Raw genomic sequence first — 18,118 nt, forward strand, 5'->3', positions numbered from 1 at the left:
TCAGGGCCTGGAGAAGCCTGTGCCGTGACTGCATTTCCCCAGGCTTTCCGAACCACGGCACTTCTCACGCATTCCTGTCACCTCCCCCAACTATTGCTACACTGAGGCATCAAAGTAAAGACAGTGTCTGCTGTAAAAAGATTCAAGCTGTATTAACCTGCCCCTCTGCCAGCTGTAAGCAAAGGCAGTTTATCACCCTGTGGTCAGGGAGGCTGACTTCTCTTGTCATCAGTCTCAAGAAAATGTTCACCCAAGCAATGGAAAAGCTATATAAAACTTACTATTTCTACCTGTCTGGGAAAGAGTGGTGTAGGAATCTTGCTGTTTGTGCTTCTTGCTGCCGATGGGCCTGTCGTCAGAAAGGAACCCTTTAGGGAATACCCTAGAGGGGTGCTCCAAGCCGGGTGAGGGCTGCCTGTGCTGGCTGCAGGCCACGTGCGTGGGAGAATCTGAAGACAAACAGAAACTCCAGAAAGTGAAAGGGACAGTAAACTGCGTCTTGCTCTAGCACACACGTTAGGCGAGCAACAGTTAAGGGAAACGGGTATATTTAGCACAAATAAGAGCTAAAGTGCAGGGAGAAATGTACACCTGGGATTGGAGTGGATTACCTGTCCTCGGGGGGGTGGGGGGGGTGAGGACAGGCTGAGTGTCCACCTGGTGGAGTTGGACTCGAGAGACAGAACCCTTAGGGCGACACCTAGTTAGAAAAGTTACCGTCTTTAAAACCAGAAAGGTCATACTCATGAGGTGGCATTGCTCAAAAGGATTCAAACACAATTTGGCTACTTCCTCTGCCTTAAAGTGCGAGCAACAGCCTGGGCTCAGTCACCTGCTGGTGCCCTCCTCCCTCCGATTTTATTCTGCCACTGTCCTCCCTCCTGAAGTCCTAATTTTCTCAACCTAAGATGTCCTCCAAATTTCCTCCTTAACTCTCGGCAGACTTCTCACCAAACAGGTAAAGTGCAACAGGACAGAAGAAAAAGTCAGAGTATCTCTACATGCGCAAGTCAGTGGGATTAGATCTGATGTGTCTTCAGGAAAACCTATTTTAATAAAAATTCACCCGCTCCTGCAGTTCTGGTGTCTTTTCAGCTAAGATGACAGTGTGATCCAAGTGGACGGTATATAATAGCGGTTGCCAACCGGTGGTCCAAAAGGTTGGCGATCGCTGGTATATAACATGTCTAGAATTAGAAAACTCCAGGCAGCAAGTAACACCGAGGTCAGGAGTGAGGACTTATGCAAAGCTGCCACCAAAGCCTTATCTCAAAGCTATATATACCGTCCGCCTCCCCCCAAAGCCCTCCCGCATGAAACCTGAATAAACCTCTTACTTGCTGTTGGCAGCACAGACCTCACCAGTCTGATAGTACATTCCACAGCTGCAGAGGTGGCAGCAGTTCTACATCCTCTCCAACTGCTCAGAGCCCCCTGACCCAGTCTCATCTGAGCTCTCAGAGGTTTAGGAAGCAGGAATTGTTTTTAAATTCTCTTGGCATCAAATTAGAGCCTAGTCTATCTGATGGCTCTTTTCTAATAACTTTCCCTGCATCTGCCAGCTATCAGTGAGGACCGTTTCACAATGTCACTGTCCTTGCTACTCGGGGTTACATAAAGGAGCAGGAAAGCGACCCTTTACAGCCTAGAGACCAGAAATTACTGCCTCCTCCCAGGTAACACCCAGTGGGAACATACCGGAATAAATAAGGTTTCTTGAAGTACTTAAGCACCAACAGCTTTTTACCTAATAGGCCACAAAGTCAAAAGAACTTAACTACTAAAGCATTTATGGAAACTGACATCTACTAAAATTTTAAATAACGTATATATTCTTGTGACTCAGTAAGTCTATTCCCGGGACCTGATCCTACAGCAATAAAACTGCAATAAAGATGTATTTCTAAGGATATGTAGTGCAATACTGTAGGTCAGTGATGGGCAACCTTTTGAGCTTGGTGTGTCAAACTTTGCCAAAAAACTGAGCATAACTCGGGTAGTGTGTCACTTTAAGGAAAAAACATTTCGCAAATGTTTCATCCTCGGCATGCGGCCGCCTCAGCGGCCGTGTGTCATCAGAAATGGCTACTCGTGTCAGTGCTGACACGCGTGTCATAGGTTCGCCATCACTGCTGTAGGTAGTGGTTAAAAAGCCAGAAATGGGTGTAATAGCCATCAACAGTGAATTACACTCAATGACATATAAAGCAGCTTTCACAAAGACGAGCTCGAGTTCATGCTGACCTGGAGGCTGGTCCCTGATAAACTGCTACATGAAAAAAACAACAAAAACCAAGCTGTACAGTTAGGGACAGTATTTTCTCGTCGTTTTAAAAAATTGTATGAAGCCCTAGCTGGTTTGACTCGGTGGGTAGAGCGTTGGCCTGTGGACTCCAGAGTCCCGGGTTTGCTTCCGGTCAAAGGCACATGCCCAGGTTGCAGGCTCAATCCCCAGTAGGGGGTGTGCAGGAGGCAGCCGATCAATGATTGTCTCTCATCATTGATGTTTATATCTCTCCCCTCTCCCTTCTTCTCTAAAATAAAAATATATATTTTTAAAAAAACAACAAAAAACTGTGTGTAGTCCTGACCAGTTTGGCTCAGTGGATAGAGCATCGGCCTGTGGACTGAAAGGTCCTGGGTTTGATTCTGGTCAAGAGCATGTATCTTGGTTGCAGGCTCAATCCCTAGTAGGGGTGTGCGCAGGAGGCAGCTGATTGATGTTTCTCTCTCATCGATGTTTCTAACTATCCTTCTCCCTTCCACTCTATGAAATCAATAAAATACTATTATATTTTAAAATATAAACTGTGTGTGTAAATACACATTTGTCTTTTTGTGGCTTTTGAGAAAAGGATGAGAGGATTCCCACTAAGCTATTAAAATCGGTTTCCTGTCCCCAGAAGGATCTGGGAAGGAAATTACCAACTGTTCCTTTACACTTCTCTGCATCATTTGTACAATGTTAAAAATCTAATAACAATACTTCATACAATAAAGAGACCTTTTCAATCACTCTTACCTTCTGGGGAAAGGTCAATAGCTTTTGTAAAACTTGGGGCAGTGCGTTTGAAGACCTTGGTTCTCTGTCCTCCCACAACCACCTCTGGTCCAAGTAGGGAGACCAGCACAGCCAGGCTGTGAAGCGTGATTGCCACAATGGAGCTGCTGGTATCACGCAGGCCCAGTAACACCTAGGAGCAGACAGGGCAGTGAGTGTTGACAACCACACTGCCTGCAGGCAGGCTGTGTTTGCTCCGATGAACTTCATTTCTCAGACACACGTTCTGAGGCAGTAGCTTGCACACACTCTGGTCAAGGACCAGCATTTCCCCCTCCCAGTCCAGCGCAGAGTGGATTTAAAAACTACATAAGGTGATTCATGGCCACCTGTGGTAGGTAAACACTGCTCGCCTCCTCTCACAACCACATCAAAGTTAACAGTTAAATTATAGAACCACCACCTTGAGGACCACCTGACAACTAGCTGAACAAAGTCCTATAATTAGGGATGTGGCAAATCTGAGTCTCATTAACCTGGCTAACACCTTTCACCTCCCTGGTGAGGCCCTGAAACTCCACCCAACTCAGCCCCGTGGAACCTCTTCCAGCAGCTCCTCCACACAAGTGACCCGTGCCAGTTCACGCTGCAGACTCGCCTAAAATCTCTAGGTCCACAAACAAGCAGGGGCTGGCCTCGGCACGCCCTGTACCTCTTGCTGTGCTACCCAAAGCCTTCGACGCAGGCTGCGACTGGCCTCAACTTGCCCTGTAGCTCCCAACAGAAGCCCCACGCCTGGCATAAGCTGCAGCCAGTGCTGACTTGGAACAGCTTCAACCAAGTGGCCACGAGCCCAGCACACGTGGTCGTCTGCTCTCAGCTCCATCATGGTGCTCACCAAGAGTCCCTAGTGGCAGTGGCCTGTGCAGCACAGCCTCTCACGGCACAAGCAGCAACCAATTGCAGACCAGTCTGTAACTCCCACCAGGTGGCCCCAAGCCAGGCAAACACGGAGGCTGGTCTTGGCCCACATGGTCAAGAGGCTCCAGAACAAACACCTGGTGGCTTGGCTTACCAAGCACCACCCAAACGCTCCACAAACAACACACCTGCGGGCTCAGCTGGCACCAGAGCTCTGCTCCAGTGTCCTGCTCCGTGGGGTCAACCCCCCCCCCCCCCTCACAACAGCTTACCCCACATTACAGCAGGGCAACAGCAGCTCACAAAGGGCCAGGGGCATTGGGTCTGACTTCAGGGCAAGGGCTGGAGAGGCAGCGTTCTCCAAGACAGAAGTCCTTGCAGGTGCCACTGTTCCTTCATTGAGCCCTCCCCCAATTCAGCCTTCGGTCTAAGTCAGTCTGAGTCGCCATCAACCTGGCGACTCCAGCCACCCAACTAATGCATGGACCCAAACCTTTCTGCGGCTCTTTCTCCTAAGCAACTGGCCTTGGCTTGTGCTGTGGAATTTTTTTTTATGTTTATTAAATCTATTGGGGTGACATTGGTTAATAAAATTATACAGGTTTCAGGTGTACATCATTTGTATATTGTATTGTGTTCACCACCCCAAGTCAAGTCTCCTTTCATCACCATTTGTCCCCCCTTTACCCTCTTCAACCTCCCCCATCTCCCTTTCCCTCTGTAATTAGCATAAAACCTCACAAAGGTCCACAACCACAACTCCTGGGTAAGAAAAACTAAGATTAAAATTTCCATACTAATTAAAGTAATCCACAGAGTCAATGCAATCCAATCAAAATACTAATGGCATTTTTCACAGAACTAGCATAAATAATCCTAAAGTTTATATGGATTCACAAAGGACCCAAGGAGAAAGAACACAGTTGGAGGTATCACACTCCCTGGTATCAAAGTATACTACAAGCCTATAGTCATCAACACAGCCTGGCACTGGCATAAGAACAGGCATATAGATCAATGGAACACACAGCCCAGAAATAAACCCATGCCTATATGGTCAATTAATCTATGACAAATGAGGCAAGAAGATTCAATGAGGTAAGGACAGTCTCTCAATAAATGGTATTGGGAAAACTGGGCAGATATATATATATATATAAAAAGAAACTACACCACCTCCTTACTCTACACACAAGAATAAACTTAAAATGGATTAATGACTTAAAAGCAAGACCTGAAACCATAGAACCCCTAGAAGAAAACACAGGCAGTGAACTCTGACATGGCTCTCGGTAATATTTTTTTTGGACATGTCTCCTTGGGCACAGGCAACAAAAGAAAAAAATACATAAACTAAAAAGTTTTTGCACACCAAAGGAAACCAACAAAACTGCAGACTGAGTTGAATAGTGTCACCCAAAAATTCTTGTCCACCCAGAACCTGAAAATGAAGTCACACTGGGTTAGAGTGACCCTACACCGAATGCCCGGTGTCCTTATAAAAAGGCCACATGACAATGGAAGCAGAGGTTGGAGTGACAAAGTCAACACCAAGAAAGGCCGAGGAGCCAGCAGAAGCTGGGAGAAGTGAGGAAGGACTCGAAGCTGGAGCTTCAAGGAGCTCGGGGCTGCCCACACCTGAGTTGGCACTTCTGCTTCCAGAACCGAGAGAGTAGTTGTCCTGTTAGAAGCCCCACCATTTTCAATCACTTGTTCATCACTCAGGAAACCCACCAACCTGGAGCCTTCGAGTAGGCAAATCCTAACGAGGCTCCCTGGTGGCTGAGGAAGAGGCTGAAAAGCCCTGAATCTCAACATCCACCCCACGCAGTTTTAACTATTTTATACTAGCTGTGCACAGCCTGCGTTCACAGAGCATTCCTCCAAGGGTGCTGGCTCTTCTTCCCCAGCGAATTAGCAAACATAGTTTTCCTCCGTTTCAGACCAAACCCATTAGTTTACCGACTGGCCTTTGCGAATGGGATCACCAGGTAGCTTTAATTTCAACCTAATTGCTGCCTCAGGGCCTCCTGTGCTCCCCTCTGAAAGCCACAGCCTCTTTCAGCCTCGATGATCAGCACCCCCGGTGCCCACGCCCCGGCCGCCCAGCTCCCGGATCCCCAGGCGCCGGCTCTCTGACCTGCGGCAGGATGACTGTCCTCAGCTGCTCCGGGGTGAAGTGCTCCACGTAGGCCTCCAGGTGAGCCAGCAGCACCGTGCGCACGTGCTCCTCGTGCACCTGGAACAGCTGCAGCAGCACGGGGACCACCCGCGAGCGGAACAGGGCCGGGGACAGCAGGCGAGGGGGCTCTCCGGGCCCACCGTCTACCCCAGAGCAGAGGTGGGACGGATGAACAAACTGCCATTTCAGTGGAGGGTGCTAAGCATGACCCACAAACCCAGCCAAGAACCGGACATACTCAGCACTCGCTCAATTCTCAGGCCCCAAACCCAAAGGAAGTTTGTTGACCCAAAACTCCTCTCAAGGCTGAATTATAAATACACTCCATCTGACAGAAGTGTTTTAAACAAACTGTCATTCTTAATGTACTACAAAGAAAGCTTTTATTTTAATAGAATCCAGAATCAGTATCTATGCATGTATGCTTACTCAGTGAGGAACTGTACACACTACATTAGATGGATATTGTTGTTGCAATCGTATCTGTAAGACCAGAAGGTGCTGAAACCACCAGCCTTGGTGGTGGTGGAAGTGGGACCTTTAAAATATGTACAAAACCCCTGACCAGGGGACCCCGCACACAGACAAAACTTTAAATAGCTCCCCAGGGACTCAGAAGCACACCCCCACCCGAGATCTGAGCAATGGGATCGAAGCGCTCTAGCGAACAGTTCACGGCTGAGGGAATAACATCAAAGGAGAATGTAGGGACATTCTAGTACCTGCAACACTTTGCTTGGATTTAGACAGAAAATAAATTCTAAAAGCAGGATTCTCCCCAACTCATAATTCCTAGTCATATTAAAGCTATACTCTCTAACCTAAAATGTTACCATCTACAGTGCTGATAAAGTTACAAAGTTTCAAAGCAATAACCTAATTTCACATTCCGAAAAAAACCTGAGGTCCTAAGAAGTAAAGTGATCTCAGTGCTTTTCCATCTTTGCTCTGGGGAAGTCATTACAAATGCACAAGTCCCTGAAGACGTGCTTTTCACAGGTTAGTCGTGTGTGCATGTGTGTGCACGTGTGTGTGGTATGCTGCTGACCACAGGAAGTCTGACTCTCCAGGAAGACTCCATGTCTATGCTGTGGGCTCTGGGGCCCAGGGCTGAGTCAGTTATCAGGGACCAATACTGCTCCCCACTCCTAGAAGCAACATTGACACCATGCAGTAACTCACTGTTCAAATACAGACTAATAATCCCCCAACTCCTCAATTACCAATAATAGTTTGGAAAAAAATTCACCTTTTTTGGGGCCAAGCAGATGAGGAAGGAAACTCTTCACAGCCACCGGCTCCGCAAACACCAGCTGATTGAGCAGCAGAGGCACCAGCCGTGAGGCTATCAGTTCCTCCGACAAGCAGCTGACTCTGTCCAGCAGAAACCTGCGGGCAAGGAAGAGAACCCTGGGAACTGGGGCGACACTGGGCCAACCCCTGCCCCCTTCAGACCGTGCACGTCTCCACTCATCTGACTGGTGCGTTCTGAATGAGCTAGGGACGGCGACCAGGTGGGTCTCAGCAGGAAGAAGGATCAGGTGAGAGGCCATACTGCCCTCATTAACAGAAGTGCCCCCCCAGCCAGGGCTTTCGATCCACACAAGGTGCTTCCCTGACGTCAAAGATGGAGGGTGTTAGAGTGTCCAAACTTCCACAGTTAACAAAGCACAGGCTTCTGTTTCTAAACTTTCTAGATTAAAACGGCACACGTAAAAGCCCGTAGTTAAGGACACAGATACTGGATATTAACGCTAATATGACCCCACTATCCCATCAGCCTTCTCGGATAATCTTGCCTCCCACTTTACTAGGAAATGGGGCACTATCCACATCCCTACTCACCCCTCCCGCCTTCCCAGGTACCAAAGGGTGAGGTTCTCCTCCCACTGAAGGCCACCCACCAGCCACTGCCCACCGCTCCCTCCCCTTCCAGCCCCAGCGTGCCTGCAGCTTCAACTGCCCCTCCTCCCGATCCCACCTCTTCAACTCCATTTCCTCCCTCAGCGGTTCTACTCTCAACTCTGCTTCCTGCTCTCAACTCTGCAGGAGGTTTTACCCAAAGTCTACCTCCTCCCCTGGCCTTCACTTCCGAGTTCGCTGAGCCCGGCTCCCTCTGGGAAGCAGCCGAGACAAGCTGCCGAGTTTTCCTGCTGACCCCACCTGACACGCTCCTCTCCCGGGAAGACCAGACTTCCTTCCTGCCGCGTGTCCTGCGACCACCGGTCCCTTGTCTCACTCACTCGTCAGCCACTCCTTCCCTTCAGCCTCTTCGAGGTTGGGTCCCCGGGGGCTACAGTTTGGACCCACTGTCTTTCTCATGCTCCCACTTTCTCTGGGAGAGTCACCAACTTCAGGCTGATGAACCCTGACCGTCACCTCCAGCTCCTCCCCTCAAACCTTCTCTCCCGCGCTCAGACCCCCGGCAGGAGCCCACGGACACGCTGGCCATCACGGGCACTTCCCGCCAGGAGGGCCTCGGCCCGGAGCCCTGGGTCACCTGGTGGCGATCACTGACGCTTGCAATTTTACCTTTTAGGTCTTTCTGACCTCAGTGTCTCTGTACACGGAGCCGCACATGTACTGCCTTCACTACCTCGGGTCAGTCTACGGGGTCCACGTCCCACACCAGCTGAGCCTGTGCAGTCCCTCTGGGGCGCGCTCAGGGCTGGGGCCCATGTACTCCTCATGCCACACGCAAGGGTGCCTCCTCTCGCCCGTCCTGGTCTTGGAACTTGTCCCCCAGCAGGGCCCAGCTGTCGTCACCCAGCACAAGACACCCCGCCGCTCTGTGCATTCGTTCACGCCGCCCTCTGCCGCTCCGCCCTCTGCCGCTCCGTCTGCTCAGGGCCCCGTGAGCTCCACCCCTGTAAGGCCCCCGTCTCCACCTGCTTCCCGCACGCAGGCCCGGCGGGAAGCCTAACGCGGAGCAACACTCAACACAGCGACCTCGGTGACGGACCACGCGTGTGGCCCACCCGACCTCAGGGGCTCAGCCCGCGTCACTGAACGGTGAGGTGTTAACGCCGCGCTTACTTAAAGAACTCCGCTTTTTCCTCTTCACTCTTCAGAGTTAAACTTTTCAAGAAATTCACAACTTCTAGAAAATCATTCCTAAATGCCAGGAAGAAAAAAATAGGGACAACAGATTAGAGAAGGCATGTCCATCGCCGAAGCACAACCAGACGACGCTGTAATAACAACAAGGAACACCGCCTGTACCCGTTAAAAGGCTCCGTTACAACCAAGCAGCTCGTGAGACAAACGCTCTGGACAAGGGGCTCTGACAGCGAGAATCCGTGGACGCGCACCCGCTGCTGTAATGGGATGTGGTCAAACGAGCGGCGTGGGAGAAATGGTTCTCATCACGAAACTGTTACTTCTCCAGCCGCTGCTGAAGTAACAACGATGAGCACGGGGTGGGGAGGGCTTTCCCTACAGTCACAGGCACCTCCTTACTTCTCCTGCTGCAGAGACAGGTCACTTTTCCAGCCGGCGGGGGGGGAGGAGTGGTCAGTTTCCCAGGCCGCTGCTGTCCGCCCTTCGGTCCTGTCCTCTGGGGATGGGCCTGGGACGAGGCTCCACAGCAGCCTGCAGCCATGGGCTCCAGCTCACACCCACCCACCTCCCGGGGCTCAGGAGAGAGCAAAGGCCCAGGTGTCCTAACTGGAGTCTAACGCCTCGAGGAGACACCGCCGGCCGCCCGCCCCGGCTCTGGGAGGGGCGCAGGCCGCTGCCCTTCCTGTTGCGTGTTCTAAAGAACGTTACACACGCAGTGCCGAGGGAATCTATGTACTGTGAAGGATGGCCTGTGCATCCGGGTAAATAAAACATTACTATGAATCACCCGAAGGACGTGGCAATACCCTGGTTACTACTCCCGGAAGGGAAAGGTTTCGGACAGTTTCTTGGAAACAAATGACAAAACCCAGTAACGACAAGGAACTGCCCCTGGCTGAGGAACAGCAGCTCCCCCTAACCTGCAGGGAAGTGTTCCCTGGGGACATCAGCTTTCCCTTCGCCTCGTTTTTTCTTGGGCTCTCCGACAGCAAACGAGGTGTTTTCGTTTCAAAACTGACACAGGGTTGGCTTTGCTAACAAAAGTCATGACCGTGGAAATGAACCTGAGCAGTTCATGGAAGTAAAAAAATGAAGGACACGGAACTCAAACCAACCTTGAGGCTCAGAAACATCTGAACCTGCGTGTGTTCCCTGTGCCCGCCCCTCGCAGCCCGTCTTACCAAGCACAGAAATAGCCTTCGCCTGAACAAAAGCAAGCTCGTCTCCAGCCCCAACAAGAAAATCTCAACAGCAAACTCACCCTGACCCCCGCGGCGGCAGGCAGGTGCGGCCATGCTCATCAACTTCCTCCGTTACCGCTGAGCCCCGCCGCAGCCGCGCTCCCCCCGCGATGCTCTAGGGCAGGGGTCCTCAAACTTTTTAAACGGGGCCAGTTCACTGTCCCTCAGACCGTTGGAGGGCCGGGCTATAGTTTAAAAAAACTATGAACAAATTCCTATGCACACTGCACATATCTTATTTTGAAGTAAAAAAACAAAACGGCAAAAACTCCCGCACGTGGCCCGCGGGCTGTAGTGTGAGGACGCCTGCTCCGAGGATTCAGCTAACACGCCTCGGCCCAGCCTTCTGACACAGGACCCGGAGAGGGGACCCGCCTCCCTGTTCCCCAGTGCACACAGCTCCGTCTCCCCCGGTTCAGAGCGGACGCGCGGCGGCAGCGTGTCCCACGGGCCTCACCTGAAGAAGTCATGGGACAGTAAGGTGCAGAGCGCTGGCCGCCGCTGGGGGACGGGGTTCAGCAGAGCTGAGTGCAAGGCCTGTCGGAAGCTGCGGAGAGCGTCCGCTGAAACGGAAATCCAGAGCGAGAGTTAGTTTCCAAGGCTTCTCCCTCCTCTCAGGGCCTCTCTAGCTGGAGACTGACGGGAGCAAAAACCAACCTGTAAAACCCAAACAAACAGAGCCTGGCTGTTGCGAAACAGCTTCCAGCCCTTAAGCCCAACCCCCTGGCAGGTGTAGGGAGTTGCCCTGCCAACCCCACCCCCAGGAGAGCCCACCCCCAGGTGCCTGCCCTCCTCGCCCCCTCACTCCTGATTGTCTAACAGCTCGCGCCTCAGGAGGTACTGGGGCAGGTGCGCAGGCCTCGTCAGCTGGGGCGGCTCGTCCACAGAACACCGAGTTCCGGGAAGGACGATATTTTCAATTCTCCCAAGGACGGCACATAACTTCACCATTCCTGACCAGTGGGGGCAGGATCCACACCCACAGGGGTGCCTGCCAGGGCCTCGGCGTTTCATTCTCGAGTACGAGGCTGGGACAGTTTAGGGCTGACGGGGGTGGGGGTGGGGTGAGGATGATGCCTGTGACTCCAGGTTGCGGCATCAGCCTGGCGGCAGAGGCTGGGTTAGGATTGCACGAAGCCTCAGCAGTGGGGTACAAGCCGCTGGGGGGCCTCACGGGCAGACCCTGAAGGCCTGGAGTGGCTGCAGGACAGGGACGCAGCTGCCGAGCCTGCCAGGAGAGGACTCGGTCTGGGCTTTACCGGGCAACAAAGGGAAAAGGTCATGAGTAAGCTACAGCAAGATGAAAAAGTTCACAAGGACTCTGAAAGAATAAAGATAACGCATGTCGAGCCTGACTTAGAGATTCTGAACCGTACTCTGTTCACCTGATTGTTACAGGTAACAGTATAACCACTGCTTCAACCTCTTCAGACCCGCAGTGGTGGTCCGTGAGGTCCGAAAGGCTGGCGACCGCTGCTTCAGACCATCACCACCGACACCAGTTACTAAGGTAACAACATGACACTGACAGCTGGAGTTCAAGGTGCTTCCTACGGAAAGTTCTTTTAACGAGGCGAACCTGGGAAACCCGCTTCTCTCCTCTGCTGCTCAGATCTGCCCACAGGTCACTGGCAAGCAGGGTCCTCACTGCCATGGAGGCCTCACTGCCATGGAGGCCTGCAGGCCTGAGCCCACGCAGAGCAGGCTGGGGGTGGTCCCACTTGTCCTGTGGATGCAGCAGTTTAAGACCAACTCACCCTGTCCGTTCCGGTCCGTGAGCAGCCTTTCCACCAGCATCCCAAAGGCGTAGGCGTCCCGTGCGTGCCCGTGCACCTCTGGCAGAGTCGTGAATTCTGGAGACTGGAAGCGGGGAGGCCGTTAAAACCACTGCTCTCCCTGTTCTGCATGAACTATACTCAGAGCTAACCAGAGGCTGCCACCCTCCAGTTCACAGGCTCTAATGGCTGTGGCTTTCAAAATGGGTTTGACAGCAACCCAGAGTAAACAATACACTAGTATTCATTATTATCAGCACACACACATGTACAAATGCACACATAATGGGAATAAAAGTTCATAAAACAGCACTAAACATTACTACCTACCTAAGATGCCCAATGGTATTTTCTACCCACCCCCCCCCCCCACGCTAGTTAGAATGCTTAAATTGATTTAAAACCCACCTATCATCAGAAGAACACATAATACTGATTTGGATAACTCTGACTTTTTTCAAGTCTTAGGTTTCTATTTAAGTTTGTTTTTCTAGTTGGGTTTGCATTTCCTGTAAAGCACGTGCAGACGTGTCTTTGGGGATCAGTGTTTGTTTACAGTGGTCCTAAGAACAGGTCTGGAGAGCAACTGCTTCGACCTCACAGGTAAATACAGCTTTCTCTGCCAGCACACGATGCAATCATCACTCCTGTCTGCATCTCGGATTCCTAAGTGATAGCCAGACGGCCGAGCGATCTTGTCCAAACTGAGGCCCCTCTTTTTTTTTTTTTAATTTTATTTTTTATTACAGTTTATGTTCAACATTATTTTGTATTATTTTCAGGTGTACAGCACAATGGTTAGACAATCACATACTTTACACAGTGACGCCCTGTTATTTCTAGTACCCACCTGGCACATACGTAGTTGTCACAATACCACTGACTATATTCCCTGTGCTGTATTTTACATCTCCGTGACTATTCTGTAACTACCAATCTGTATTTCTTCATCCCTTCACCATTTTCACCCAGGCCCCTCCCCTCTGGCAACTGTCAGTCTGTCTTTTGTATCTATGAGTCTGTTTCTATTTTTGTTTGTTTATTTTGTTCTTTGGATTTCACATATCACTGAGGTCCCTCCATCTTTAAGTAATGTCACAAGTGTCTATAGGACCAAAATGTCAGCTGAGTGTCAAGAAAAGGCTGCCTGCTGGTGACGAGGTACTCTCAGAAGCCTTCGAGGCCACAGGAATTTCGGCCTCTAATTCAGCAAAGAAAGGGTGGGCGGAGAAGGGTTGTTGTGAAGTGTCACACTTGGCTACACAAAGGGCACGTGTCATCTTACCGTCTCTTCAGGAGGGATACAGGCCGGGTCTCTCACTGACTGAATGCTCCGCAGAAACTAGACAGAAATAAAGTACGAGGAGGAATTCATGGGGATATTTGGTGAACCAATCTGACATCAAGTGACAAAAGCCACGAGCAATGGAAACAGTAGCCATGACACCGTCCAACTCCGCCCCCATCAAATACACAAATCCAATGTCCTAACTCGGTGGTCAGCAAACTCATTAGTCAACAGAGCCAAATATCAACAAGACAACAATTGAAATTTCTTTTGAGAGCCAAATTTTTTAAACTTAAACTCTTCTAACGCCACTTCTTCAAAATAGACTCGCCCAGGCCGTGGTATTTTGTGGAAGAGCCGCACTTAAGGGGCCAAAGAGCTGCATGTGGCTCGCGAGCCGCGGTTTGCTGACCACGGTCCTAACTGAAGAGGGAAACACCAGAGGCTTCATCCCATCGCTCCCCCTCAGCTGGTCTAACAGACACCCTTCTGTCCCACAGAGAAACAAACCTGGGACCTTCTCCCTCCTGCACAGACACTACCCAGTGAGAGGCTCCCCGCAGGGAGATCTGTCACCCATCCTCTCACTGCAGAGTCAGTTGTAAGGTTTGCTGCCACGTGAGCTATAAAAGTTGAGGATCTTGCCCGGCCGGCGTGGCTCAGTGGTTGAGCATCGGCCTATGAACCAGGAGGTCACAGTTCGATTCCGGTCAAGGGCACAGGCCCAGGTTTTGGGCTCGACCCCGTGTGGGGCGTGCAGGAGGCAGCCAGTCAATGATTCTCTCTTATCATTGATGTTTCTAGCTCTCTCTCCCTCTCCCTTCCTCTCTGAAATCAATAAAAATATAATTTAAAAAAAAGTAGAGGATCTTACCAAGAGAAAACCAAAATCACAGAACAGTACGTTCTTTCACTGACATAAAGATTATTTTTCAAGAGTTCGTAAGTCCCACACACCATTCAGGGCACTAGGAATAGAAAGTGAATGCAATCAGCTTGCTGGCCCTGCAGGTGCGCTCTCCTAGAATGTAAACTAGTTTCAGTAACACATGCAGAGGGCCACAAAGCACAGGAGTGACTCATGTTGGGGAGGGACACCAGGAAGGGGTTCCCAGAAGACACTGAGCTATCTTACACTGCGGCTCCTCTCACATCTCCCAGAGCCCACGGCAAGGGGGGTGCCCAGCAACAGCGGCACAGACAGCGGTGAAGGGCGCCGGCACACCTGAGACCACTCAGGGTGGGACTCAGCGAGCGAGCGTGAGCGGCCGGTGGAGCCCGAGGGCAGCTGGGAAGAGACGGGCCTCACCTGCCTCACGTGGGGAAGTCTGGAACCGGTCCCCACAGCACTGCATGCTGAGTACTAACGAGACATGAGGTGAAGTCTGGGAGCAAGTGATCAAGGGGCAAGAATGATATTCGGAGTGTCCTTGTGGTGAAATGGCACCTGAAGGAGTGAGGGCCCACGAGGGTGCGGACTGGGTGAGGCCCCTGTGGACGCCTCACGGAGGAGATGGTGGGAGAGGTGGGGGGTGGCAAGGCTTCAGTGGGGATATTAGGACAGGTGGGTTTTCTTTTCTCAGAAAGAGCGAGTCTCGTGGCAACATGCAGCATGGTGGAAACAAGAAAGACACAAAGGAGGTTTGGCAGCCTAGGAGGGACGCTGGAAAGATCCATGTCAGACAAAATGATACGCCGTGCCACAGGCAGCCACAAGGCCGCGGGAGGCCGGGGGGGGGGGGGGGGGGGGAGGGTTGACAGATGCACAGGCCCTGATTCCAGCTCCTAGGACATAATGTGTGACTTGGGACAACTTGGATGATTGTGCCTCGAACAACAAGTGGTATCTAATATGTGCCAGCACTACCTGGGAGGAGCTATGAAGATAAGTATAAACACGGCCACACCTGGCAAAGACAGACCCATACGGGTCAGTTCAACGTTCAACATGACGTGGAATCACTGACTTCAGGAGCAGAGAGGAGGGACGTAAAACTGAAAATCTGACTAAGCCATTCTACCTCTCAGCCTCAGGCTCCTCAGCTACAAAATGAAGAGAAAGGAGTAAGTGAGCCCAGTGGCCTTGTAAGAACCAACTCCCACAATTCTAGGGACACGAGCACTGACAAAACGCCAAGTCTCCAACCCTAAGATGGCCCCACGCTGAAAGGAGGTCCCTGCAGAGACCACACCGAACCGCTGGCCAATTCCCATGCCGCGCCGTCACCGCTTACCTCCGGGGTGGCCTGGGGGACTCGGCAGACTGTCTCCATCCCTCCCAGCTTCCAGTGCCCATCTTCACTCACAAACACAGAGGACAAGCAGACGTTGTTATGCGTTAGGTGGCCCTGGAAAAGAGGAACAGGAAGAAGACGGCCACTCCAATTTTTGAAGTAGAAATTTAAAAAAACTAAATACTAATCACCAAAAAAGGCCTGGCCAGTCTTCCTCTTGTGGCATCCTAATGCAAGTCTGACTTTGGGCAGGACAGCCGAAGGGGCCTGCTTCAGCACTGAAGCCAGGGGGAGGGGAAGACGCCAGGGAAGGGCTTCTGTTACCTCCCCGTCCAGCCTGGCAGGTTCATAAGACACCGAACTCACTGCTCAGATACCGCACCCCATTCCCACGGGAGTCAGGAGATGCACGTCCCTAAACATGAGAAATACTATGGATGACCAGAAATACCACAGAGCACAGCAGAGCCAAAGTCAATACCATACAAACAGGGCAGACAAACACGTGAGAGGGAGGAAGAACATGAGAATGGGGATGAAGTAAAGGTTTCTTTTCCAAACCAGAAGTCATTCCAGTACACAAGGACATTTTAAATATTTTATCCCATAGAGCAAATATGTACCTATTTTTATATTAAATGCTTCAAGGTATATATATTTTATTATTATTATTTAAAAAAAATATTTTTATTGGTTTCAGAGAGGAAGAGAGGGAGAGATAGAAACATCAATGATGAGAGAGAATCATTGATTGGCTGCCTCCTGCATGCCCCACTCTGGGGATCAAGCCTGCAACCGGGACATGTGCCCTGACCAGGAATCGAACTGTGACCTCCTGGTTCATAGGTCAATGCTCAACCATTGAGCAACACTGGCCAGGCGCAAAGTACATATATTTTAAAGGAAGATTTAGAATAGTGTGAATGGTATGTTTCCATTTGAGAAAAAACGAAGGAGAACCAGCACACAGAGGTTCGCTTTACCCGCACAGACTTCCCGGACTACAGTCTGAGCGCCGAGGATGAAATAGGACATTCCATTTAAGGAGGGCGAGGGCTGACTTTACCTTACGCTCACTACACTAGTCAAACCTTTCACCACGTGCACACACTCCTCCGTCAGAGGGCATATCCCTCCACAGCGAAGCATGAGTAATTCCCCTATGTGAACCTCAGACACACTTTTAAGAGAAGATAAACCCAAAGTGATATTTGGAGACTCAGTCTCCCATTAGTAGGAAAAAATTTAAAAACAAACATTGAGTTAAATGCAAGTGTTTCTAACCTGTGACTGGTGTTTTTAATCTTGGGGGCTGGTCCTACCATGTCAGCGGGTAAACTCCACTAAGCAACAGTAACTCTAACCCGTTAGACACGGCCCAGCAGTGACCAGGAGCGGCCACTTTATTCCTGAACTGAAAACGTCGCCACAGAGTCTCTCACTGGAACAACCTACTCGAATGGGAAGAGATGTGTAAAACTTTGCTTCTTTCTAATAAATTATTGCTTTTTTATTTTATTTTAATTCTTTATTGTTTAAAGTATTACATAAGTCTCCTTTTTCCCCCATTGCACTCTTTGGCCACCTCCACCCCCCAGCACATGCCCTCACCCCCCTGTCTGTGTCCATTGGTTATGCTCATGTGCATGCATACAAGTCCTTTGGTTGATCTCTTATCCCCTCACTCCCTGCCTTCCCTCATAGGTTGAACAGTCTGTTCGATGCTTCTATGACTCTGTATCTATTTTTGTTCATCTGTTTATGTTGTTCATTATATTCCACAAATGAGTGAGATCAAGTGATATTTATCTTTCTCTGACTGGCTTATTTCACTTAGCATAATGCTCTCCAGTTGCTTCCATGCTGTTGCAAATGGTAAGAATTCCTTCTTTTTATACAGCAGTGTAGTATTCCATTGTGTATATGTACCACAGTTTTCTAACCCACTCATCTGCTGATGGGCACTTAGGCTGTTTCCAAATCTTAGCTATTGTTAATTGTGCTGCTATGAACACCAGGGTACATATATCTTTTGTGATTGGTGTTTCTGTTTTCTTGGGATATATTCTTAGAAGTGGGATTATTGGGTCAAATGGAAGTTCCATTTTTAATTTTTTGAGGAAACGCCATACTGTTTTCCACAGTGGCTACAGTAGTCTGCATTCTTACCAGCAGTGCAAGAGGGTTCCTTTTTCTCCACATCCTCTCCAGCATTTGTCGTTGAGGATAGCCATTCTGACAGGTGTGAGATGGTACCCCATTGTTGTTTTGATTTGCATCTCTTGGATGATTAGTGAGTTTGAGCATGTTTTCATGTCTCTTGGCCTTCTGTATGTCCTCTTTCAAAAAGTGTCTATTTAGGTCCTTTGGGCATTTTTTGATTGGATTGTTTATCTTCCTTTTGCTAAGTTGTATG

The 18,118-nt window shown here is 50.2% G+C and overlaps 1 protein-coding gene across 6 annotated transcripts in view; it reads right to left on the reverse strand.

Moving 5' to 3' along the window:
• Positions 1-18,118, reverse strand: part of SCYL3 (SCY1 like pseudokinase 3) — a 29,591-nt gene that overhangs the window by 1,579 nt on the left and 9,894 nt on the right. For 2 of the 6 annotated variants that reach the window (XM_054712274.1, XM_028151965.2), the window contains 9 exons: positions 15,703-15,816; positions 13,466-13,522; positions 12,163-12,265; positions 10,863-10,968; positions 9,141-9,218; positions 7,354-7,493; positions 6,063-6,247; positions 3,023-3,194; positions 282-449 (listed from right to left, as the gene is read on the reverse strand). In XM_054712274.1, the coding sequence (XP_054568249.1) occupies positions 282-449; positions 3,023-3,194; positions 6,063-6,247; positions 7,354-7,493; positions 9,141-9,218; positions 10,863-10,968; positions 12,163-12,265; positions 13,466-13,522; positions 15,703-15,816 (1,123 nt within the window). The remainder of the gene's footprint in view (positions 1-281; positions 450-3,022; positions 3,195-6,062; positions 6,248-7,353; positions 7,494-9,140; positions 9,219-10,862; positions 10,969-12,162; positions 12,266-13,465; positions 13,523-15,702; positions 15,817-18,118) is intronic. The other 4 variants (XM_054712275.1, XM_054712276.1, XM_054712277.1 and 1 more) reach the window with 4 other exon arrangements.

Source organism: Eptesicus fuscus, chromosome 22 (genome assembly GCF_027574615.1).
Source record: "Eptesicus fuscus isolate TK198812 chromosome 22, DD_ASM_mEF_20220401, whole genome shotgun sequence".
Classification (NCBI taxonomy): domain Eukaryota; kingdom Metazoa; phylum Chordata; class Mammalia; order Chiroptera; family Vespertilionidae; genus Eptesicus; species Eptesicus fuscus.